Source organism: Phocoena sinus, chromosome 6, assembly GCF_008692025.1.
Source record: "Phocoena sinus isolate mPhoSin1 chromosome 6, mPhoSin1.pri, whole genome shotgun sequence".
NCBI lineage: Eukaryota > Metazoa > Chordata > Mammalia > Artiodactyla > Phocoenidae > Phocoena > Phocoena sinus.
In genome coordinates this window covers 90,787,617-90,811,750 of record NC_045768.1, presented here as the reverse complement: position 1 = coordinate 90,811,750, position 24,134 = coordinate 90,787,617, and the positions used below count along the sequence as shown (strand labels likewise).

The 24,134-nt window shown below is 36.2% G+C and overlaps 2 protein-coding genes across 4 annotated transcripts in view; one reads left to right on the top strand and one right to left on the bottom strand.

Annotated features, from left to right (window-relative positions):
- The window catches only part of CENPP (centromere protein P), a 234,864-nt gene that overhangs the window by 104,471 nt on the left and 106,259 nt on the right, over positions 1 to 24,134 (top strand). The gene's annotated exons all lie outside the window — the stretch shown is intronic.
- On the bottom strand, positions 1,325 to 23,363 carry ASPN (asporin). 3 transcript variants are annotated; one of them, XM_032636175.1, is made up of 10 exons: positions 23,106 to 23,334; positions 20,119 to 20,328; positions 19,522 to 19,571; positions 15,914 to 16,186; positions 12,422 to 12,534; positions 10,030 to 10,243; positions 8,862 to 8,972; positions 5,239 to 5,332; positions 4,711 to 4,849; positions 1,325 to 2,590 (listed from the first exon to the last, which is right to left on the bottom strand). In XM_032636175.1, the coding sequence occupies exons 4-10, from the start codon at positions 16,155 to 16,157 to the stop codon at positions 2,393 to 2,395; spliced, it is 1,113 nt and encodes a 370-aa protein (XP_032492066.1). In that variant the 5' UTR covers positions 16,158 to 16,186; positions 19,522 to 19,571; positions 20,119 to 20,328; positions 23,106 to 23,334; the 3' UTR covers positions 1,325 to 2,392. The 3 variants fall into 3 exon arrangements, with proteins under 3 accessions (XP_032492066.1, XP_032492065.1, XP_032492067.1); XM_032636174.1 differs by lacking the exon at positions 20,119 to 20,328 and having other exon boundaries at positions 23,106 to 23,363; XM_032636176.1 differs by lacking the exons at positions 19,522 to 19,571; positions 20,119 to 20,328.

Below are 24,134 nucleotides of genomic sequence, written 5' to 3'. Positions count from 1 at the left end.
CCGGAAATTAATTGCAGTGATTTCAGGAATCATTTCCAGTATTTAAAAAATTTTTGCTGTCTTTTCTTTTTAGGAAAGGCTAATTTAGCTACTTTAAGCTTCTCTATTCAGATCATAGACTAATCTATTTGTTTAGATGATTCTAACCTTAGCACTAACCTTATAATTTAATTTAATTTCAAGAACTGGATTCTTACAATTTCAGTGAACATTTCACTTCTACTTATGTTCTTATAAGTGGCATGATGTCACAATTTTATTTTTATGATATATTGTAGAAAAATGAATTTCAAAAAAGGAAGAAAAATGAATTTTATTTATTAAAACTATTAGAACTTTAGAGCATTTTAATTTTAGGATGATTATCATTGTTAGGTATTCTTCTGTTTTTAAAGGACTTCTTAATCTTTAATTTTTCTTGCAGTGAATTATTGTCCAGTATAACAGTTATGCATGTTTCATGAATCTTTATGGTTTACAAAGCATTTTCACATATACTTTTATTATTCAGTTCTTATAGCAACTTATTTGATCAGTATTCTCATACCTACCCTTTATAGATGAGAAGACAGGTTCAGAGAGATTGTGATTTGCCCAAGACTATAAGTGGAACTGGACTTCTGTGTATGTTTTTCCAGCTCGGAGCTCTGTATCCCTGGGCTCTTTCTGTTATATCACTATTGGTGCTATTATTTTAATCTTGCCCCTACAGTTTTACCAAACAAAAATACGAACTATTTTGTTTCAGGTTTCCAAATTTGTGTCAGAATTTAGAAATTAAGTAAATTTTATATAAAGCAGTAGTTCTCAACCAGCTGCAATTTGGCTCCACCCCTTCCACCAGGACATTGGCGTTTTGGGGAGAAATTGTTGATTGTCACACTGTGGGGCCAGCGTGCAAGTGCTGCTGGCATCTAGTGAGTAGAGACCAGGGAACTGCCAGACATTCTGCAAAGGACAGGATAGCACTCCACACAGAGAATGATCCAGCCTAGAGTGTCAGCAGTGCCAGAGTTGGGGAACCTCACTATGAAGAAGAAGACCTATTTACCCATTCTTGACCTAGATATCCAGACCCTCCACCCCATTTTACATATCTGTAAGGTACTGCTCTCCCCAAAATTATTTAAAGTCTAGTTTTTGAGGTGATTTACCATAAAGGTGATTATCTTTCATGGCATAGGTATAATTTGGGATATTTCGGTACTATTATTAAGAATAAGCATTAACACTTTACTAAAAATGTTTTAGTAAAAATATAAGAGTTTTATGAAAAATAGTTTATGTTCCTGAATGGGAGAAGAAAAATTAAACCAAAGCAAAATATTTTATTTCAAACCAATGTTTTAATGTTTTCCTTATTTTCTAGTTTTACTTATGTTGAACACCAACAAAAATATACGTTAAAGTACTCTTAATTTTTATACAGACCTGTGCATTCTGTTTAATGCTCTGCCTATTCGGTTATACCAGGTGTGTTTTTCAGAGTTATCCAGTTTGTGCATATTTAAGGAGACAGTTTGGTGTAGAGTTGATAGTATCCAGTCTCTTCCAACGAAGGTCTTACAAAGGGACATCTCAAAAATATTCCTTAGCATTGAGGTGACAGTGTTATATAACCTAACAATTGACACACTGTTAAAAGCTTATAATAACTGTGATAATAAAAAGTGTGAGATTTTATATAAACACTCACTATGCATTTCTATAGAGGTTTTATAATCAGGTAATAATAGTTAAAAAGAAAAGCATGTGCTACAGCTTGAAAAAAGCTGTTTATGAATAGCATCTGTTGAGTTGGTAATAAACACTTAGTGAAGGCTTTATTATGAGGAGTTTTAAACATAAAGACAGTAAGGCTCTAAGGCATGAGAATTTGAATAAGATTATATCAAACCATACTTCAACATTATTAGAAATATTACAGTAATACCCAAGTTTTTAAAGACAGAATAAGGATAATATAACATACTCTATATAACCGTACTTGTCAATTTTCTTTTTCTAATAGCAAATGAAAGAGCACAAAGTTTGTTAAGTCAAGCATTCCATTTACAGTACAGTTCTTTTTTAAATGCACTTGATAACAAAGTGTTAAATACTGAATGTCTTATTTTTTGTTACTAAGAAAGAACATTCAAGCATGAGATTTATGCAAAATCATTTATATGTAAAAGGAAACTGCAACAGATACTTATTTCCTTTAATCCTGTTGTAGTTTTTGCAAAATTCTGTTGAAATTTTTTGTCGTACAGTAAGTCAGTGGACTTACCACATGGAAATAGATTTTTTGCTTATGTGCATAATACCACCATTTTAAATAGAGTTCAAGTATCCCAAATGTAACAATTTTTGAATTTTACATTAAATGGATATCACTAACTACTAATTATTACTTTCTGAAGTTCCCAAGCTGAACACTCATTCTGCTCAAAACACAACGAAATGTTGCAGGTTGTACTTCCCAATACTTCACTGGGTTGTTGAATAAACTTATTGCACTGTATAAAGACTTCTTCATCTTTGGCACTGCTGGGCAGAAGTCATTCACTCCCACTTTCGTAATTGAATTAGAATGAAGGAAGATTATCTGTTGTAGTGGGAAAAGAGTTTATTAAAAATACATGATAAATGTAAAAAGAAGATATTCTGCTTATAGTCAGCATTTGTTCATGGGTTTGTCTCTTTATTTTACACTGATTTGAATACATTTTGCTTAAAGTATATGTGCCTGTTTATGCCTGTTAAATACTTATTACAAGGATGCAGGCTCCTGTGTTATATACAAAAGTGCTCTATGTGTGAAGTGTGGCGTAGCACTCATGCCAGTGCCCAGGGCACACTGCCTGGTCAGCACATGCCACTCTCCTCTGTCTCTGTCTCTCTCTGTCTCTATACACAAACACGCACACACACACACTCACGCACACACGTATACGTGTGTGCGTGTGTGTGTGTATGGTTACTTCAGTGCCATATTTACAATAATGTGTTTTAAAAGTATTAGAAGTGAGCAGAAGAATGAAATTTAATGCTCTAAGAATGACTTTCAATATGAATGTGAAGAATTTTTAGCCAGCATTTTCTGTGATCAAAGGGAGAAGTGTAGAGCTGCTTTTTTGTAAATTTTATAGAAAAATACGTCTATCGACATCTTAAATATGTATCTGTAATACAACATCAATAGTTGAATTTTTATTTGCTCCAATGGATAAAATACAATTTTATAGGCTGTGTATGTGTCTTATTAAATTATTACTCAGAAAGAATGGACAATATAGGACCTTCCCTTCATTCCCTTTAATAGCCCTTTAAATTTCTTCCTTGGATTTTTTTGGCAACTGAGATTTCTGAGAAGTAAAAACAATCTACTTAATTAACAGTGTTTCGGCATATTAGGAAGAAGGAGCCTTTTGCTGGCAAGGCTAAGATACCAGTTCTAGCTGTTGTTACCTCTAGATTTTGCCTTGGTGAGATTGATCTGAGCCAGTCATGAGAACTGTAGGCACTGCTAAAACCTTTAGTTTTCTGTTGGAGTCCCTGCCGCCCTCTATTAATCTTGGAGATTTTGTGACAGATGCATTATATGGTTTCCTGGCAGCCCAGCAGCAGTGCAAGATGTAGTTTACCACAGCATTCACCTAATTGAGAATGGGGAACAGTGCTGGACATGAGTGTGTTTGCTTTGTGGACATCCGTTGAATTGTATCCTTATGACTATGTGTTATAATTCTGTTCATTTTTTAAAACACTAGCAATAGTATGGATAGATTTAAGGCACCCAGAAGCTGGGATCAGCGTTGTGGAGTAAAATACTCAAAGACTGGACAGCTTGAGGGAGGAAAGACTCTGGTCATGGTCACTGGTTAAATAAACATTTAAACGCAGCGTTTGAAAAAATCAAAGCAAAAGTTATAATCTTGAAATGAGCATCTGCCTATATAGCACATCCATTTTGATGGCTTCTATTTCACAGGCTTCTATTTGTGTAGTGAACAAAACTTGTTTAAAGAAAAATTAGAAAGAAATCTAGAAGCAAATGGCTCAAGGCCCAGTTTTGTTCTCAATGTGTTTTTCCTTGGAAGATGAGGAATTGTATATCAAGGAAAGCACATGAGAAAAATGGACTAACATAACATGAGATTCTTAATTTGAGGTCCACAAATGGGAATCAGGAGGATCTGTGAAACTCCTAAAATTATGTGCACCCTTAATGCTCCAAATACTGACTTTTCATTATATATTCTGGCCTGAGATTTTAAAAAGCATGCACACTTCTAATGTGGCACCACATTGATAGTGAAAATACCTGGGACTTCATCCACATGCTCTGCCTTTGTGAAATGTTTCCAGAATGAAAGGTTATATAATTTTATTTGATTTCCTCCTGACCGGTCCTGCCTTTACATAGCCACTGCCACCCCAGAAACCTGAAATTAGCTGTGTCCGTACCTTCACCACAATGGCCTTAGCAGTTTCAGTAGAAGAAACAGAGGGATGGAAATGGCTACCTGAGCGTTTTAGCTGATATCTCAATAGAAACTGGTATTCTAACGCTCTCCTTGGCATAAAACACCTCGGCCAACCTGGAGGGTCTTTAGGGTGTGGATTACCATTGCTACTTGATTGGTCTTTGCTCCAGATACTAATATGTTTCATAAAAACAAAGAAAAGTACTAATATCTGCAAAACACAAGTAGAATATTTTACCTGGAGGTATTTCAACTCTTGTAATCCTGAAGGGATTTTTTTCAGTTTATTGTTTTCCAAGTGTATTTCTCTCACACGTGGTATGTTAGCAAGACTTCCATTTTCGATATCTGTGATTCTGTTGTTTCCTAGACCCAGCCTAAAAATGACATAAAATGCATCAGCTCTTGAGCAGATGGTATGATACACTTAGCTGCAAACACCACAACTGAGTTAGAAATATTTGTATATATGTTCAGAGAAAGGTATTTCATGGTTTCCTTTAATAACCTATTTCAGGATGTAACAGCCCTCTCCTCCACTGTCAGAAAATTTTCTGTCTAACCTATATGCAACAAAAGGGACATTTGGAAAGTGTCCTTTTCTCATTCCACTTGCTGTCCCTCTTCCATTACTGAGACAGAATGATAGCAGTTCCTTCTAGTTTTCCCTTAATTTTATGTCCCTGTACACATTCTCCAAGAAGTTTCATTAATATCTTCATCATATGGACTACCACTTCCAAGTTAGGATTTGGGGGATGTTTACCTTTGCAGATCTTTGTATCGTTTAAAATCCTCTAGTTCCACAGTTGAAATTTTATTATAGTCTAAATGTAGCTCCAGTAAAGTTGAAGGTAGTTCTAGCGATAAGAAAAGACATATGTATGTTAGATCAGGTTAAGACCAAGCCCTATTGATTATTTGTTTACTTGTTAAGTTTCACATTATAGGCTTAGGCAGTTTTGGGGGAATCTGCTCTTTTTTAAACTTTTTATTATGGAAAATTTCAAACATATACAAAAATAGAAACTAGTATTATGAGACACCATGCTGTTGCCCATCTTCAACAGTTATCTCCATTTTTCCAATCTTGTTTCATCTACGCCAATAGTTATTTATTATTGATTTGTTTATTGACTTGTTTTTATTTATTCATTTATTTTTTTGCTGAAGTACTTAAAATCAAATTTCACACACATAATGTCATTTCACCTGTAAAGACTTCACTAGACATCTCTAACCCATAAGGTCATCTTTTTTTCCCCTTACATAACCATCATGTTAGTATCACATCTAACAAAATTAGCAACAATTCTTTAATCATCTAATATTCCTCTCCCTAATGATCTCAAATGTATTGTTTTACAGTTGACTTGTTCAGGTCAGGATCCAAATAAAGTTTACAGGATATATTTGGGTCTTATATCTCTTTAAATCTCTTCTTCTATTACTCTTTCCTTTTTCTCCTCTTCTATTGATTCGTTTCAGATATTAATTTGCTTGAGATACTCCTTTGTAGATTGGGCTGTTGGCCTCCACATAATATAGTTTATCATGGTTTCTAGCCCCCTTATTTCTTATGACCTGTAGTTAGATATAGAGACCAGATTAGATTCAGCAAATTGCTCTTTCATCTGACAGTCTTTGCACTCATTTATTGATTACTGCTACCTAGATTTATTATTTCATTCAGAATGGGAAAAGTGATTTTCTGATTTTGTCATTCGTTATTCATTTATTAGATGAGATTGTTCTCTAAAGAATTTTCTTTCATTATTTACTTTATAATACAGTTTTTATAGAAAAAGCAGCATAAATGCTTGCTTTTTTTTTATTAATGAATTAGTGCAATGCCCAGAGGTGACCAATGAATTTTTTTTATATCATTATGAACATATGGATTTTTTCCCTGTTTGATATGTTTGATCCACTGCAGTATTTATTCTTTTCAATTAGTAGTAGTTTCTGCATAAATTAAGGGAAGCATCTTCAGTGCCACCTGGCACATGGCAGGTACCTTGTGAATGTTTGCACCTTCTCTTCTCACACCTTCATATTCTGACCCCAGCCCTCCCCAGATTAACTGAAGCTGGAATGAAAGACACTAACCAGAAAATTCAGTCAGATCTCATTTTATTAATCCTACACATAAGATATTATTTTTCAGTCAAAAGTTCTTGTTAGCTAGCTAGGAAATGCATTCGTTTTTCAACTCTTGCTAAAACATTTCCTTATTTTATTAGTAGTAAAGACTGTTGAAGGTAAGTTCTATCTTCAAAGACCTTAAACACTAATTGAGCAAGTCTATCATGTATACAAAAATTACTAGAAAAATATTTTAGAGTGTGCCAGTCTATTCTAGAATATGCTGTAGCAAGTCAAAGATGAGAGATCTCTGTGCATGTTGAGTCAGGAAAACTTCTTGGAAGAGGGTTTGTAGAATTTAAGGGGACTGTCCTCTCATGGATTTGGATAGTTCAGTGACTGCCAACAAATATAGTATACTTTCATACAGATATTTCTATACCTACTCTATCTTCAAACAGGTCTCTCCTCCCCTCAACACAATACTATTATGTAACAGAATTTTCCAGATGAATAGGAAGGAAAACAGTTTCACTCTTCTTATGTTAACTTGTCAGGTCTGGTAAGAACCCTCTGGACCTCGGCCTAATTCATCCTGTCACAATGGGTAGTGATGATTGAATTATAACATTTGGGCAGTCAGCCTTAACATTTGAGCAAATAAGTCATAAAAACAAAAAACTGGCATTCGAATGTCATAAGGATCTTAAAGCAGTAGTTATGTAAATTTGGAGATTTGAAATTTAAATTTCTAAAAACATAAAATGTTCCTTTAGACTTTGGAAGAATCTTGAGAATTTCACGAGGAGTTAAAACTTCATTTTTAAGATACACTTTGAAACTTGAAGAGAATTACTCTCAGGATGTTTTGTAGTATAAGAAAGCTGCTGATGTAAATATAAAAAGTGATGATAACTGCAGGACCTCAGAGCCACAGCTCTGGGGTGGCGCCCTACTCTTCTGCTCCAGTATATCCTCTTATCCTCTCTGCCTCTACTCTGTCCTGTCCTCTTCCTCTTCCCCCTCACTCTATGTCAGCTTCCAGCTTATGAAAGGGATTTTATTTAACTTGTTAGGTACAGTATGTATTTTTGTTGTTGTTCTAAAGATTAGAAGGTAAATATAATATTTTATGTTTCTTGTAGAAAAACAGCCATCTCCTTCCTAAATTAAGGTTGTTTTTAATTGTGTAGTTCTGAATTAAACTGATTTTTTCTATACTAAAAGAAATTGTCTTTCTACTTTTACTTTAGACGATTTTCCTCCTAAATGAAAGATTAATAATAGCAGCTTTCCTTAATTAATAACAGCAGCTTTGCTGGGTCTTTTAAATTATCAGCATGTATTTGTTTTGTTAATCTTCTGGATCATCTGAGTAGTAGAAAAGGGGTTATGGTAAAATAGAAGAAAACAGGTTATTGCTGCTTTTACTGTGGATACTGAAAGACAGGGCTGTTTGAAAGGAAAATGTGTTATTAATCATAGGGGTTATTTCTGATCCAGGTGTTAGCATAGAAGAGAGAACTTGTCAGGGAGGAGGAAGGTGTGACCTTGAGCATGGGTTTGGAGAAAGGCAAATCCAATCTAGTTAATCATCAGGCTGGGAGCTTAGAAGTAATGCATTAGAAAACTGGTCCAGTAGCAAACAAGCATTTTACTCTGAGGCACCAGCTTCAGCTCATATGATAAAGAGCACGGTGCTCATTCTGTTATTGGTTATGTCAGGAGAGAGCGTTTACTATGTGCCCAACATTGTCTTCAGACCTTTCTCTGCATCAGCCCATTAATCTACACAGCACCCCTGTGTAAAAAAATGAGGTATAGAGTGCCTTGCCCAGAGTATACACCTATCCCTGCCAGAGCCAGCGTCTGCGCCAATCCCTCCTCACAAGCCCCACCCTGAACCACTGCTGCAAGGCTGGGAGAAAGGTCTCTGGCCCTGTGCTTCTTCCTCTGCTTTCTTCTCTACAGAATTCTCACCTCTAACAGACACTTCACAGAATGACAAGTATAGATGAGTAAATGTTAGGAAAGAGACAGAAAATAAAAAGCTTTGCTTCTTAATGTTTGTTCGTACTGGGAAAAAAAGATTCTGGTTTCATACTGTCAAAAAAAGAAAAAAGAATTACATATGGCTCTTGATGTGTACATGAGAAAACACTAAATTTCATACTACACTGACCAGATATACTGGTAAAAAGGATTCTAATTGCAGTGTGGTTTTGACAGTGTGTACACTTTACAACCTTACATTTAATGGTCATTTTAAAATGACAATTCAATAAATACTGTATAAATACAAACCTTTAGGAATTGAGGTCAGTTTTGCTTCTGCAATTCTGATATGAAACACTGTTACCCCTTCAAATGCCCCTGGTTCAATCCCATTGTTATCAAGAGGGTTTGCACTCATTTCTGTGGGGGGAAATTATATAATTTAGCATACATATGTTGTATGTGAAGGAAACTCACAAAGCAGAGATGCACGTCCCAAGAAAATTCTTAGAAGTGTGAGCATTATCATTCACTCTCCATCACTCAGTATATCTGTTTCTGTGTCTATCTACTCTCCTTTCTGTCAGTCTCAGAAAAAGACTGCTTTGTATTACATAAGCTGGAATATATAACAGCTTTACTATTTTGCTTTGAATTACTAAGTCAGTAACTTACTTATCACTCTTTTCGAACCGTGATCGTAATCAAGGTTTTGTTATAGTAATGTAACATAGGAAAAAAGACCATCCTTCGTATAATTTAAAACCTTTGTGTTTTCCACTGTACATTTATTTATTTGTCACCTAAACTTTTAAAATTGTAAGTCAATTAGAAATTACTTGATTAACAGAAATATAACTGAGGAATGCCAGAAAGTGAAGCTATTTGGTTAAGTGCCAGGCACTTGGTTGAATTAAATGAGTAAATAAATGAATGAGAGTATTGGTTAGGAATTTTGAATGGATATAGTAGGGGAAGATGGCATGGTTATACCATGGGTGTTAGAAGTAAAATAGTGTGTAGAATTGGAAGTATACAGTAAAAACACCTTAGATGAATAATCTTCAAAGCAGATAATGAAAAGTTAGATGTACATTCCAAATAATATCTGAATTAATGTTGTAGGTTATACTTGAGTAGTTTTTACAATACATTAAAAATGATACCATTAAATTAAATAAGAATAACAGATTTTAACCAATTAAGTGCAGTCAGAAAACAGAAACCACACTAAGGGATTCTTGAGAGTGCAGAGTGCATGTGTATTTATATTGTAAAAGGTGGATTTCTTTAAGTGCTATAAATTTTGTTTGATACTTTCATTGATTTATGAATGGCTTATCTAGGTACAGCTTAGTAGATTCAAAAAATTAATTTTGGAAATTATCAGTCCTAAAGTTGTTAATGATGATAAAGATCTCTACATCTGCATATTGCTTATAATTTTAAAATGTTCCATTTATTTGCAAAAACTTACCTAGCACATGTAAAGAATTCATTCCTTTGAATGTCTCCTTTTGTATTTTCTTAACTTTATTGTCATGAATTCTGAGTTCTGCTAACGATTTGGGAAGATTAAGTGGTATTTCACTTAGTTGATTGTGGGACAGATATAGCCTTCGCAACTTCTTTGTGGTTTGAAAGGCTTTGGGATGAATCTTTGTTAGTTTGTTGTTGTTCAGAATCAAAGCCTAGATAAAGCATAAAAAGTTATACCATATCAGGAAGTGGATATGATTTACCAATATTCTACAGTGATTAGTCACTCATGGAAATCAATGCAAATTATGTCATTCATATACTTTATTAACAATGTAAATAATTCTCCAGCCCAATCTTAAGCTTAAATAAAGAAAAATTTACTACTGAGTTGGAACAGTGCAAAGCTTTAACGATTGGTTTCACACCTTTGGTTTGTCTTTGAGTAGGTGACACGTGTTTAAGGCTCCCCTCTCCCATTTCTCTTCATGGAAGTGATGGATAGTATTATCTTTATCTTATCTTTTTTTAAAATTTATTTATTTATTTGGCTGCATTGGGTCTTTGTTGCTGCACGGGGGCTCTTCGTAGTTGCAGCGAGTGGGGGCTACTCTTCGTTGTGGCGCATGGGCCTCACATTGTGGTGGCCTCTCTTGTTGTGGAGCACGGGCTCTAGAGCACAGGCTTCAGTAGTTGTGGCTCGCGGCCTCCAGAGCGCAGGCTCAGTAGTTGTGGCGCACAGGCTTAGTTGCTCCGTGGCATGTGGGATCTTCCCGGACCAGGGCTCGAACCCATGTCCCCCTGCATTGGCAGGTGGATTCTTAACCACTGCGCCACCAGGGAAGCCCTCTTTATCTTATCTTAAAAGCTATTCACTCTACAAAATTAACTTCAGTACACAACAAGTACATTTTTGCATGATTGTATCTACTCTTAAAACCTCACCTCTGTCTTGTTTACTAATGTTTACCATTTTCCCCAGAATAGAGGCCTGTAAGAATAAACTCTTACAAAGTGCCCTCAGCATTCTGGCATATTTTAGACAATGGGGAAATGGTAGTAGTTTGTGGAGAATGACTCCACCTCTTCTCAGTTCTGTGACTGTTTCTCAGTGCAACGTGGCAGCACTCTTCAGAGAAGACAAAACCCCAGAGAGTGAAAGCTTAATGCAGCCTGAATCTTTGTTCCCTACAGCCAAGCCCTTTGCGACATGTTGAGGGTTCTGACTGCAGCCATCTTGAGCTGCTGGGGTGTGGAACTTCAGAACCAAAACTGGGAAAATCCTTGGTAACCAGGGCTTGCCACTCACCTAGTAACTATTTTCAAAACGTGCCAGATTTTGCAGAAACAATTTTCAATGTTTCACAAGGGCAATGGCATTCCTAGGACTTTTTATTCCTCTCTGCTAATCTGGATCCTCTCATTCTTTCAGGGAGCAGCTCTAGATTATTTCCTTTTATGATTTTTGTCCCTGGTTTCATTCTACAACAACCTTCCCATTGTTTCCAGAATGACTTAATATACGCCTTTCTGGTATTATTCACATTGTTGCTGTTTCACAGAAGAAATACAAATACTTCTGCAGTTAAACTCCCTTTACTTATCATGTTTACTGGTTTCACCATAGGCCCTTAGTGTCTCCTTTTTCTTACCTTCCTTTCAGATACATCACTACTTTTAACAATTTCAACTGAGATAGGTTAAGCCTAGAAGAATTTAAAATACATCTTGTTACCACTGGTAAAATATGCTCCTTTCTGTGTGTGCCGCACACCCCATGTCTGTGACAGTGTGGAATCAGGCTCTCCCTCAAACCCAATTTCAAATAGAATTAGAAATTTTACCTGCTAAAATCTAGAGGCTCAAAATGCTAAATAGAAAAATAAGAATCTTTTAAATCTTAGAAAATTAAAATATTAATGAGTATAGTAAGGAAAAGTTCTTTTTCATCTTTTGAGATCTAGAAAAAAAAGCCATACAAGTATATTTAGTCAATTATGTTATATTGCACGTGCTGCTGTTAGAGCTTTGTGGGTTTGGGTACTGCTTTTCTTACGTAGTGCACCAATGAGTTCCTGAAAATAATCAGTTTTATTATTTTAGTGTATAATGACTATGATTACCTAAATAGAACCTAAATAGATCATAAGGACCACTTATTTGAATTTTTAGCCCTCTGCCTTTCCACCTGTCTGTTATTCAGTAAACATCAGTTGAACTAAATTATTACTTGAATTAAATCTATAATTTTTCATTAACTAGACCACTGCTGAATAACGGGGATTTTGTCACTCATCATACACAGAAAAGTAAGACTTGTTTACACAAATACAAGCAATCATTTTAGCAGTGACAGAGATTTTCACTTAAATATTTGCATGTATTCTTACATAAAGTGAGATGAGTCCTTTAAAATCATTTTCTTTGATTTCCATAATTTTATTGTTTTGAAGGTCAACCATTCGGGTATCAAATGGAATATTGCTTGGGACAGAGGACAAACCTGAGAAATAAACAAACACGTTGCATATATGTTATATGCTAAAGATGAAATTGCTGATATGATAGAAATGTGCTTTTTTTAAAATTCATGGTTACCATTAAGTAATAGATGACTCAACATGTAACAGATGACAAAAACATTGTTCTTTGGAAAGGCCTAAAGATCTTATCAAGTAACTTTATTTTTACAAGGTGTCTAGCTGGTTCTAGCTATCACCGTTCAGTCTGCTGCAAGGTGACATTAAATGGAGCTAAGTTGGGGGGTTCTAATATGACGAGGAGGAGATCTACAGCTGAGGCACAGCTTCTGCTGATGCACTTTTAACTAAAGAATATTAACATTCTTTGCAGATTTTCAGGCAGTTGTAGTGCTAAATTGGAGCCTGTGGGTTTTGATCATTTTAAGAAGCATCAACATGTAAAAAGTTGTGCTTAGAAAATAGATAAATTATTTTCGTGTACACTATCAAAGACTTTACTACCCATTTCCTTTAATAATGAGCTCCTCTAATTAGTCGTAAATTATTTGATTTACGAAAACTTATTCATCCATAACATATAATTAACATCTAGGTGTGTAGTATACCTTTACTGAATTTATCACCCACAGCCTTAGCTCTTTTCGAGCTGTGTACTCTAGTAATAGCTTTCTTTTCTCTCATCTCAGCAGCTGCATCTTCCTTTTTGTGTAGGTACTCAGTAAATGTTAATTACATTATTTAAAGACTTAAGTGTGTTTTTCCTCTCTTAAAGAAGCAGAAAATTGCCAGGAGCTGTATGTGGCGCATTTCTTCCTTACTTTCCTTGCTTTCCCTAAATGGCTGAACATGTGCACCTCTGATTGTTGTCAGACATTCCATATGGTATTTATGCTTGATGAGCATGGGGCTTTCTTGGTTTTCCCCAACATTTTATTTTTGAAATGTTCAAACATACAGAAAAGTTTAAACAATTTTACAGTGAAAATTCATATTCCTTTTTCTCCCATCAACATTTTACTATACTGTACTTGCTGTCCATCCATCAATTTATCTTTTTTATGTATTTTAAAGTGAGTTTTAGATATTACTACACTTTTAGTGGAGGCATCCTTACTCCTAAAGAGTAGTATTATATTTAATAGGCCCAAATTGAAGAATCCAATATTGAAATACTGTGAATATCAACATTTCACTTGACAGCCCTCAATTCTTTGCCCTTTATACTTTAAAACTGACAATTCTTTTAAGAAGTTTGACATAGATGGAAAGGGGGGAAAGGGGGTAACTTGATGTGTTACCAAGGTAACAGCAGTTTTGTTAGGAGATTACTTTGGTTTTAGAAAATGAAGTGGAAGTTCTTATAGGAAGGTAGAGGTTCTGCAGACAGGATCTAGTAACATAAACTTTGACAAACCTTCCCCTACCCTACCCCTGATGAATTTGGAAGCTCTGAAAAAAATTTCATTTCCTGAGGGAAAAAGATTGTTAAGTGTCCTTTTCATCTTCAGTTGTCATGGGGGACCACTATATGCTGCTAACAGTGCTGTGTCATTTTAAAGGTATGTGTCATACTATTACAGATATTCTTGGGTGAATTTTATTAGATTTTTTTCAAAGCTAAATATTCAAGAGACCATGTAAGTAAAACACTATTTGCAACCAACTGTCTGTCATGAGGCAGTTTGGTTTTTCTCAGTTCTTTGAAGACAGTCACATACTGGAGCAGAGCTATGCAGTGTTTCCTTCAAGGTCTTTAAGTTGAAGTAGAAGACTTTGTGCTGGAGTGAACATGAAGGCCATCACACAAGGATGGTGTGTGCTAAAGGTGAACATCTCCTTAGTCAAAGTTTTACCCAGAACAAACCCAGTTTACATCCAGCAGTATCAAAGTAGATATATACATTTTTATCCTGATCTTTGTTTAGCAAAGTGTTTTCTCAGGCTTCAACTCTACAAATTGATAGTGAAGTTTTTTCCTGCCTGGGATGCAGCTTAAAAACGACAGTAACAAAAGAAAAAAAAAAAAGACCTTCCGATACTCCCTAATCTAACACACCAGGGTCTGTTTCAGCTTCTACATTTCTCCTTCCTGCCACTCTTCCCACAGTCATTCTTGCCTGTGCTTCCAGACCAGCAAACGTTGTTTGCATCTTGTCATCTCTTTCTCACAAGAATGTCAAAGGTAAAGCTTAAAACCCATTTTTTCCTGGCCTGTATATTCCATTAAGACTTTACCAGCGATTCTAGCTCATAATAATATCCTCGTTTTGGGATGTTTTTTGTTCACCTTTCTCATTATGTCCCATAATAACATTTTTTTTTTTTTTTTTTTTTTTTTTTTTGCGGTACGCGGGCCTCTCACTGTTGTGGCCTCTCATGTTGCGGAGCACAGGCTCCGGACGCGCAGGCTCAGTGGCCATGGCTCACGGGCCCAGCCGCTCCGCGGCATGTGGGATCTTCCTGGACCGGGGCACGAACCCGTGTGCCCTGCATCGGCAGGCGGACTCTCAACCAATGCGCCACCAGGGACGCCCAGTAACACATTTTTTTAAAGTCTCTGGAGTTCACTGTAACAAGCTTTGACTATTACCACGAATGCTGTGGCAGTAGGAAATGAATCTAAAGCTTTCAGAGGCACTGTCTGCTCATATGCGCTCTGGAAGTGGCCTTAAGGGGCCTCCAGGTCCAGAATGGTAGGTGTGTGCCATACTCTTGGTTTCCCACAGTGGGTCAGGTCTGAGCCATCTCCTCCTTTACAAATAGCTGAGTACAACAATTGTTGATGTGCATTCCTGTTACAGCTCTCCCTGAGTATGCCCTTCTATTTGAGAGCACCTTCATTAGAAGTATTAAAAGAATAAAATACTCAGCAGAGAATTACACATTTTTAAGAGACTTTAGAAAGTGGTTTTTAGTTCAGCCATTTATTTTCTAGATAGTTTTAAACCCAAAACATTCAAAACAAATAGAGTATTGTCTTTAAAATGTCTAGATTAGAGATTTCACAAACTCTATAACTATTTATTGTTCTGGATGGGCAACTTATTTTGTTATGGTAAAATTTTGCTAGGAAGCACAATTTCAACCAGCTGACACTCTATAAGATGAAACCACAGTGACATCCGTTCTCTCTAAAGGAAATTAAAATGTAATACTGATTCAAATTTGGGAAGAAAAGGAAATGTTCTGCATATGAAATTTCCATTGTTTTCCTCTGATTTTCTGGATTTAAAAAATAAGTTTGGTTGTACTTTGGGGTTTGTTATACTTTTCAAAAATTTAAGTGAAAAATTCCTTTACAATCAGCTGATTTTTGAAATTTCAGTGAGGTCTTTCCCTATCCTTTAAATTTTGTCAAAATGACATTATTCTACAAAACAAGTTGACATGTGTCCTTACCTAGATCAGAACAGTGTACAACTCTTGAGTAGCACTGGCATCCAAACGGACATATTGGAAACAGATCGAATGGGAAGAAGGGGTTAATTGGCTCTCTTGTTGGGAAAAGAGAGTTGTTAGCATCACTGTCACCTTCGTCTTCCATGTCCTTCAGCATCATATTCTTCAGTGTCAGGTACGAAGGGTGAAATAAAGGTTTGGCAGAGCACAAAGTCAAGAACACTAGGAGCACATACTCCTTCATGTCGTCCTGTGTAGGGGACCAGTCTAGAACTAAGTAGATAGACATTAAGGATTACATTAAAGTTTAAATAAATACAGTTCCTGCTGCTGTACATTTCTCAGAGCTGGCAAGAGTACAATGAAATGGCATTCTAATTTATTACCAGTGTGAGAGTAAGTTTATTAAAAGTTTTGGGAAAGCAGTTCAGCAATATGCATTGGAAGCTTTATAAATATCTTTATTTTTCATCTAGCAGTTCTACTTTTGGCATCTAGTCTCAGGAAACAATTCTAATGTGCATAAAGGTGTTCATCAGAGAATCATATATAATAGCAAAAAAATTAAAGATAATACTAATGGTTAAACAGAAATAGTAAAATAAAATAGGGTATATTTATTCCATGAAATACTTTGGAACCCACAAAATGTTTGCAAAGATATTTAAAAATATGAAAAACTGTTTTTTGAAATAAAAGAAAATATAAAAAATCTATACATAGTATACTTACAAACACATACATACACAAAACCTGGCACAAATATACCTAATTGATGATAATATCTGGATGGTAGAGTCATGAATTACTTGTGTCTTTTTTTTTCTTTAATTTCTATACTGAGCAATAAGAACTACATTTATACTTAGGAAACTAATAAATGCTTTTAAAAACAAAAACATATTCTCATACCTGACTGTTTGCTCCTAAAATCCTTCCATTGCCTTAATATCTATGTCACTTTTAAAGTAAAATCCTTCATATCCCCTTAGTACATCTGGAAGTTTTCTTTTAACTTCTCTCCCACCATCCTCCCTCGCCTCACTCTGAGAGTTGGTTACTTTTTCCACAGTGTTATTGGATTTCTTCCTTTCAATCTGTTCCATTATCTAATACCTGATCCAAAGCATCTTTAGTCCAGGCTATTCTTTTTTACTGATCTTTCCACTGAGTTCCTTTTGTTTAGTTTTTTTGCAGGGGGAAGGCATGGGGTGCTTTCAGTTGTAGTTTTTAAAGCCCACACAAAACTGGAATGTACGAATGAGAACCTTCTGAGAATAGATTTGTTGTCATCTGATGGTGGATATTCCTACAGGTATGTTTACATATCATGGTTTCTTAACCATCAACTGTGAAACATACATTCTTTGTAATTTTCAAAAATTAAAAGCATTATGATATCATCTAAAACAGACTTATGCCTGTCTTCCCTTTGGGGCATGCAGTTAGCTTCACATAATGCCCAATGGTGAGTGTGTATCCTGGCAGGAGGGAGTCCACACCCAGCCAGATCATCCAGCAGTGTAGCTGTCCTGCTATGCCTGAGCACCAGATAGCACCTTAGCCACAGAGGGCTTCTAGAGACAGTCAGAATTGGTCCAGCCTCAGGAAGACCTGGCCCTCCAAATCCTTGAATTATGCCAGCTTCTTACAGTTTTCTAGAACCCAGAAATCAGCTTTAATATCTCTCCACAGCCTTGCTTTTTTTTGGACTTAAGAATCAGAAATGAATTAACTAACTTAATTAAAATATTCATTTATATATCTTTTAATCATCAGAGAAAGGTTTTTTAAAAAACCCTACTGTCATCAGTGATTAACCTGATAACTAACATTATTTAACTCTTAGAAATCTATATGGCAACAAGTACATTTTGCCCACTGGGCGGCTGGATATGACCAGCCTTATCAGGTTTCCCTATGAGAACTCACACTCAATTGTGCTAGGAAAGGGGAGATTACAGGACACAGAACAGAAAATATTTTTATATTTTTATAATCTTATTCTGAATCCCACTTCAGAACCAGTTCTGTCCTTCCATCTCTACACTGCCTGTGGAATTGTCAATTCAGTTTATTCTAGATACGTCTCTCACATTAACCAGGAGGCCTGAGAGGTGCAAAGAGCTTCAGTGGCTTCCCCAAGGCCACATAACCAAATTGAAGTGGAAATTGAGTTAGAGCTCACGTGTCCCAACCCATTCTTTGCATCTTCTGCTGCAACCCACACAGGAGCACTCTCCTTTATCTTCTTTTATCTAGTGGCCTCTATCATCTCCTCCTTTCCAGCCAGTCCACATGTTGCTGTCCTGTGTACATCTGTACATAAAGGAGTGCACTCACAGCTTTCGGAGGGTGGAAATGGGAGTGGTTGTGTGGTCAGATTTGTATGGTGCAGAGACAGATTGTGCTGCCAACTCAAGGGCCAGCAGCTTCTGCCAGCCGGCCCTGGGGACAGGCAGGTTACTATTCCAGTCACCCTGGAATCCTGGCACAGGCACCTGGTTTTGGTCAACTAGGCTTCATTTCCAGCATCACTTTGGCACATCATTTCTGCTTCTTAGCTGCCTGCCTAACTATGCTCCATTATGTTTCTTGACCGTAGGCTTCTTTGTGGTTCCTGGCTCCTTAATGCTTGGTGCCCTGCCTTGCCTTGACTTCCACAATTCTCATTCTTGAGCTAATTTAGCTCTTGGTCCTTAGCAAAACCAAAGATTGTCTCTGGTACCAATTTATTCTTTAAGATTGTTCTGCATCGCAGCTCTATCTTCTAGGTCCATAGCTGCCCCAACCTTATTTGACCTTGGTAGAGAAGTTAGTGAATTAAATGTCGTTTGAGGCCATGTCTCTGGCTTTCTTTGAGGTTGCTGGAGTTTTTCATTGGGCATTTATCAAGTACCCACTGTGTACCAGGCACAGGGTTAGGATACATAATCCATGAAGTAGAACATGTTTGGATGTTCAATGGACATGCTTCTCCCTATCCACTTCTCCCACGCTTCCTTGCTCAAAACACAACCACAGCTCCTAATCCGCTACTCTCAGGTAAGTGTGGGATTGTTGTAAAAGTTAATACTTGAATGTCAGGTACACTAATAGGAAAACTAGAAAATAAATGCTCAAGTTAGTAAATAGAACTAAACTGTGGGTGGTCAGTGCTGGCTGTGTACACTCTGGCTCTAACATTTTGGAATAATCTCCAGATGTGTGGTCCCCAAACTCTGAAAATAAAATTCTTCACCATAAGTTTGTGTACTCCTCATAAATTGTGTACTCCTCATAAATCTCAGTTTACTATTTGAGACCAATAGAAATAAAGACATCTATAAAATATACATACATGAAAAAAAGGTTGAAATAGAATATACAAACCTAATAAGAGGGATAGTGGGCTTATGAGTGAAGGATTATTTTCTTGTCTATGGTGCATATTTTTAAAATTATTATTTTGCTTTTTAAATATTTTAAATAGCAATCTGCAAGAAAATGGTCTTTACTCTGGTCCTCCATATACTTTTGCCTTTTCTTACCACTTCTAGAAACATTAGACAGTACAATTAAAGGTTTCCCATACACTGTCCCCTCAAAATTCAACCAACAGTGCCTACCTTCAAAATAGTCTGGAGCCACAATTTCTTGAGGGCTAGCACCATTTACTCTGGTCCATGGAAGATAAAAGAGTTTTAATAAAAAGTTATTTTTGAGTTGGTTGGTTGTTTGAGTTTCATTATTTTTGTAGAAACTTAGAGATAAATAGGCTGTAGCTTCCCCATCTAGACCAGAAAAATCTATGTAATGCATAATATACCAGAAATATAGACCTAAGAAAATGGTAAAACTTTAAAATATATATATAACAAGAGGAATATGTTAGAGATCCAAAGTGGGAGGCCAGGACGCAATGTCTTGGCTTTCCCTGTAGCCTGGCAGCAGGGCCAGGGACTTGCCTTCACTCCTGCAAACCCCATTTCCTGCTGCAGTCATGTTGCCCTATGATGTAGGAGAGCCCTGGAGCGGGGTGCAGGCTGGGATGAGGGGGAGCAGAGCAGTGTGACAGACTTAGAGGGACACTGGTATGAGGAGCAGAGCTGGGAGGAGACACAGAAGATCAGTGCTCAGGTGAAAGAGAGGAAGAAAGCCAATCATGAGGGAGAGGACTTATTTCTCTTACATGTTCCCTCCAAAAGGGCTGCTGGTCAGCCTACCTGTGGGGTCAGGAGGAGCATCAGCCAGTGTCCCTCCCTTCGTCTCTCTTCTTTCTTACACTGATAAGCTACATGAGTTCCTCCCTGCCTTAGATAAGATTGTGACTCTGGCCTGCTATGTTAGGCAGTGGCTTGTCTATGGTAGTTGGCAAGCTTTCCAGTTGCTGGCTGGTGGGGGCAGCCACCAGTCATGCCCTTCTGGACCCTTCCCTGGTGAGAGAGGAGACATGTGGAAGCAGGAATGTCATTTAGTTGAAACTCCCTCCCAGTGTTGAAGTTTCCTCCAGAACATTGTAGACCAGATGGTGTGTCTGCTCTCTGATTGCATGACTCCAGTGAGAGGACTCAGGGAGCATACCTCCTCAAGAGGCATCCAGTTCCACTGCTGTCCATCTGTGGTTGACAGGAAATTCTTTATATTGAGACCAAAAATGCCTTCTGTCACATTCTTCTCTCTGTGCTACTTGTTTTCTGTTAGTTATATGAAATTAACCTGATCTTTTTGCATTCTCTTATCCTATTTACTTGAAAAGAGAAGTCAGGAGAACCTTGATTCCATGAGGAATTAACCATTTATTCCCTTCATTTGAGATGGCAAAGCCTTGATTAAAAAAACAAGTGATTATAGACCCCAAACCTTGCCCTATTCTAGTTAAGCAATTTATTATCAGTAGAAAAATATTGGAATGTCCAAGAGGGAACACTAAATAACAATGTTTTTTTCCCATTATTCAGACAGTGTAGAGAATATTGTTTCTCATTTAAATGATGACTCTTAGTTGTTTGTTTTATTTTTAAATTTTGTGTTTATTAATATGGCTCAAGCTCTTATTTAGTTTTGGCAGTATTTAGATTGTTATTTTTAAAACCTTTAAAAATGTTTATGTCTTGTTCTCAAGAAAGCTCAGTATTTCCCTGATATAGACGTTTTGACAGAGTTTCTTACTCATGGAAAACTTTGAAATTTGGTTTCAAATTTCTCTTACTCTGAATAATATTTGAAATATTATTTCAGTGCTACTGCTGTTATTACTAAGCCATGGCACATTAGAGCCAGGAGAGGCCTTTGAGACTTTGCTACCATGCCCTCTTTTATAGCAGAAGAAGCTGAAGCTGGCCTCCTCACTGCTGCATTGTCCACCCTTCTGCTTGGCCTCCTCTAAATGGGTCTTATTCCCACAGTGACTTCCAGACAGTAACCAGACTCTCCTCAGAGAGGATGGGGTGAGAGGCTTGGTCACGTTCTTAGGACTGGAAATGTAGCTTGAGAAGTGTCTTTCTGAATTTACATAAGCTCCTATTTTCTGCTTAAATGTTCCATAAACTGGAATGGAAGATTTGTCTAAGTGAAATGGTATTTCCTCTCAGACACTATCATTAGGAAAATAAGTCACTGTACTTTGAAATCCTATGCTTAAAGTTCTGCTTGGCTGAAATTCCTCTCGATTCACAAGTACCAATAATAGTTTTCAGTATATAAATGTGATATAACATGCTCCGTGTATTCGCAGAAGGAATCCAGACTAAATTCTGGTGTAGTCAAGGCACAGCCTTGTAAATGGACAAGTAAGTTAAACTTTGGAAACTTATTCACAGTACCTTTTTGTCATGGAAACTGATACTTTTAAAGCCTATGATTTCCTTAAAGAGATACTTAACTTTACCTTGAAAGTATAAATAGCAGCTGATTGAAGAACTTGCTGGCTGCTTTTCCTTTTATATGTTTTGTCCTTCATCAGTTTTTCAATGCATCTAGCAACCTAGCTACTGTCTTTAAAAACAAAAAACTCAAAAAAAAAAAAACAAAAAACAAAAAACAAAAAACTCCTACCTCTTCATTTTTCTGTTGTTTCCTATGCTTCCTTAAAACTTGTGCTTGTAAAGTTAATCTCTTGTCTCAAACCTCAGATCAGATATCTGAATATTCTTTTTTAATTAAGTAGCTGTAACAGAAGACTGCATATCCTCAATTCTTTCCACCACTACCCTATATGGCTAAATACTAAAAACATCAAGATGCTTTTACACGTGTGTGGGCTTATGATTTTTTTTTTAAACAACTCGGTTCTTGGTGGGATTTTTTAATTCTTTATTTTTAGAGAGATATATACCCCCTCAGATTCTTTGTGACTTAATCCTATATACCATGTGGCTACTGTTTATGGCTGCCACACCTCCAAATAGGTTAACAAGAAAGAATGCTGTGCTGTATTAGATTATGAGGGAGTAGAATATCAAATACATTGTTTAATTTGTTAAAATCTAATATTAAATAAAAAATTTACTTTGGGAGGGGACAAAGGAAATCTTTGTTTTACACTCCAACTGGATTTTGTGAAAAGAAGTTTCTAATCTTTCACATTGAATATAGGGCTAATTAAACTATTGCTGATACATATTCTTTCTTAGAGTTATATGGATCTCCATTTTAGCTGTCCAGTGTCATTTCATTACATAAGAATAAGGAATACATTTATCAAGGCAAAATATGAATATTCAAATATGTAAGTAAAAACATTTGAATAACTCATATATTTTTAAAATACCTTAGAAAATATCATAGTTTCACATTTTGAAAAAATCCTTTACTGTTTTCACTTAATGTATTTGTAATATCCCCAAACTTTCTTATCATTCATTATTAAGGTAATGTTATTTTCTTAAAAGAACATGTTCACAAGATATTTGCTTAAATGATTTTACAAATCAATCCTGTTAACTTTTATGGTAAAGTATAATGACAGGTTATCATTTAGCTATTTTAAAAAGTCGCAATTATGTTGAAAGTAAATCCATTATATGTAAAACATAAAAGCTAGAGTAATTTTAGATATGTATTTAAGTGCTATTTTTTAAGAAATTATACAGATAAACTTTAAACTATATTATATAATTTACAAGCATTTATGTTAATAACATTAATGTCCTCTTAGTATTGACTAAAACAATTGTACACTAGTACATGAAAAAAAGACATGAAAACATACCTTGTAAGAAGAGAGTAAGTTCTCCTGAAAGTAGAATTTTCCACCATGTACTACTTATCTATAACGTAAATGTTCTCAGCTACTATTTAAGAAGAAAATATGAGAAGCTATTACATTTAAAAGAAAAACAGCCTTCTGCAGAGCCTGGTGTGGCTGCACCCTGGGTGACACTGGAATAAGCTGCTTCCACAGATTAGCGCATGTTAGTACTGAGAAGCGAGATTAAAACTTGTTACTGCTCATGTGTTTTCCATCACTGTTTGTATCGTAGCCAAGACTTCTAGCTAAACTCTAGACGTCTACTGGAAGATTCTGAAGAAAAAAAAGAGAGAGTTTAATAATTCATGGCAACTGGCCATTGAAAGTGCAGTCAAAGCCATTCAAGAAATACCTGATTTGAAAAAAATATGAAATTCTTAAATCAATGAATACTTATAAGTTACAAATTTAAAAATCACTCACTCTATATAGACTAACAAAATATTTATGAGTTTTAGGAAGGAATACTGAAAGAGTACATTATTGAAATGTAAACCCAATCTCCAGATGTACCTAAGAAAGGAGCCATGCTGTTAATTTTCTTCTGATGACTGAAGCTGTTACATCAAGCATACGTCTCAAGAATTTCTTTAAAAGCTTTTGGCCTTGCCACAGGCATGTCAGGGGAACTGCAGACCAGGCCCTATATAATGCTTCTGGCCCCAGCCTATATGCTGTGATACAGACATTGATGCAAGGATACAGGTGAAGCCTGCTTGGACTTTCACTTTTCAAGAGAATATCACCTATGACCACATAGCATTTAGGGAGGACATGGGAGCAGGAAGACAACATTCACAATTAGGCCTGAGAGAATGCCCAATTCCCACATCAATTAAGATATCATCCTTCAAGAGGACATTTTTCTAAGTCTGGGTACCTAAGTACTAGGTAACGCCAAACTAGCATCTTCATGACGTGCAGATTTGGGGGCCAGCCTGTTTGCAAAGCGCGTTTCCAGTAGTTTAGCAGAGTCTGGTCTCTCCTGAC

Bases quoted from the DNA above. Each gene is read 5' to 3' on its own strand.
- ASPN (XM_032636174.1), bottom strand. From the start codon at position 23,152: ATGGTGGAAAATTCTACTTTCAGGAGAACTTACTCTCTTCTTACAAG. The intron at 19,572-23,105 runs GTATGTTTTCAT...TCCATGGACCAG, and splicing joins ACTTACTCTCTTCTTACAAG to AGTAAATGGTGCTAGCCCTC. The intron at 10,244-12,421 runs GTAAGAATACAT...TGCTTTATCTAG, and splicing joins AAGGACTCATCTCACTTTAT to GCTTTGATTCTGAACAACAA.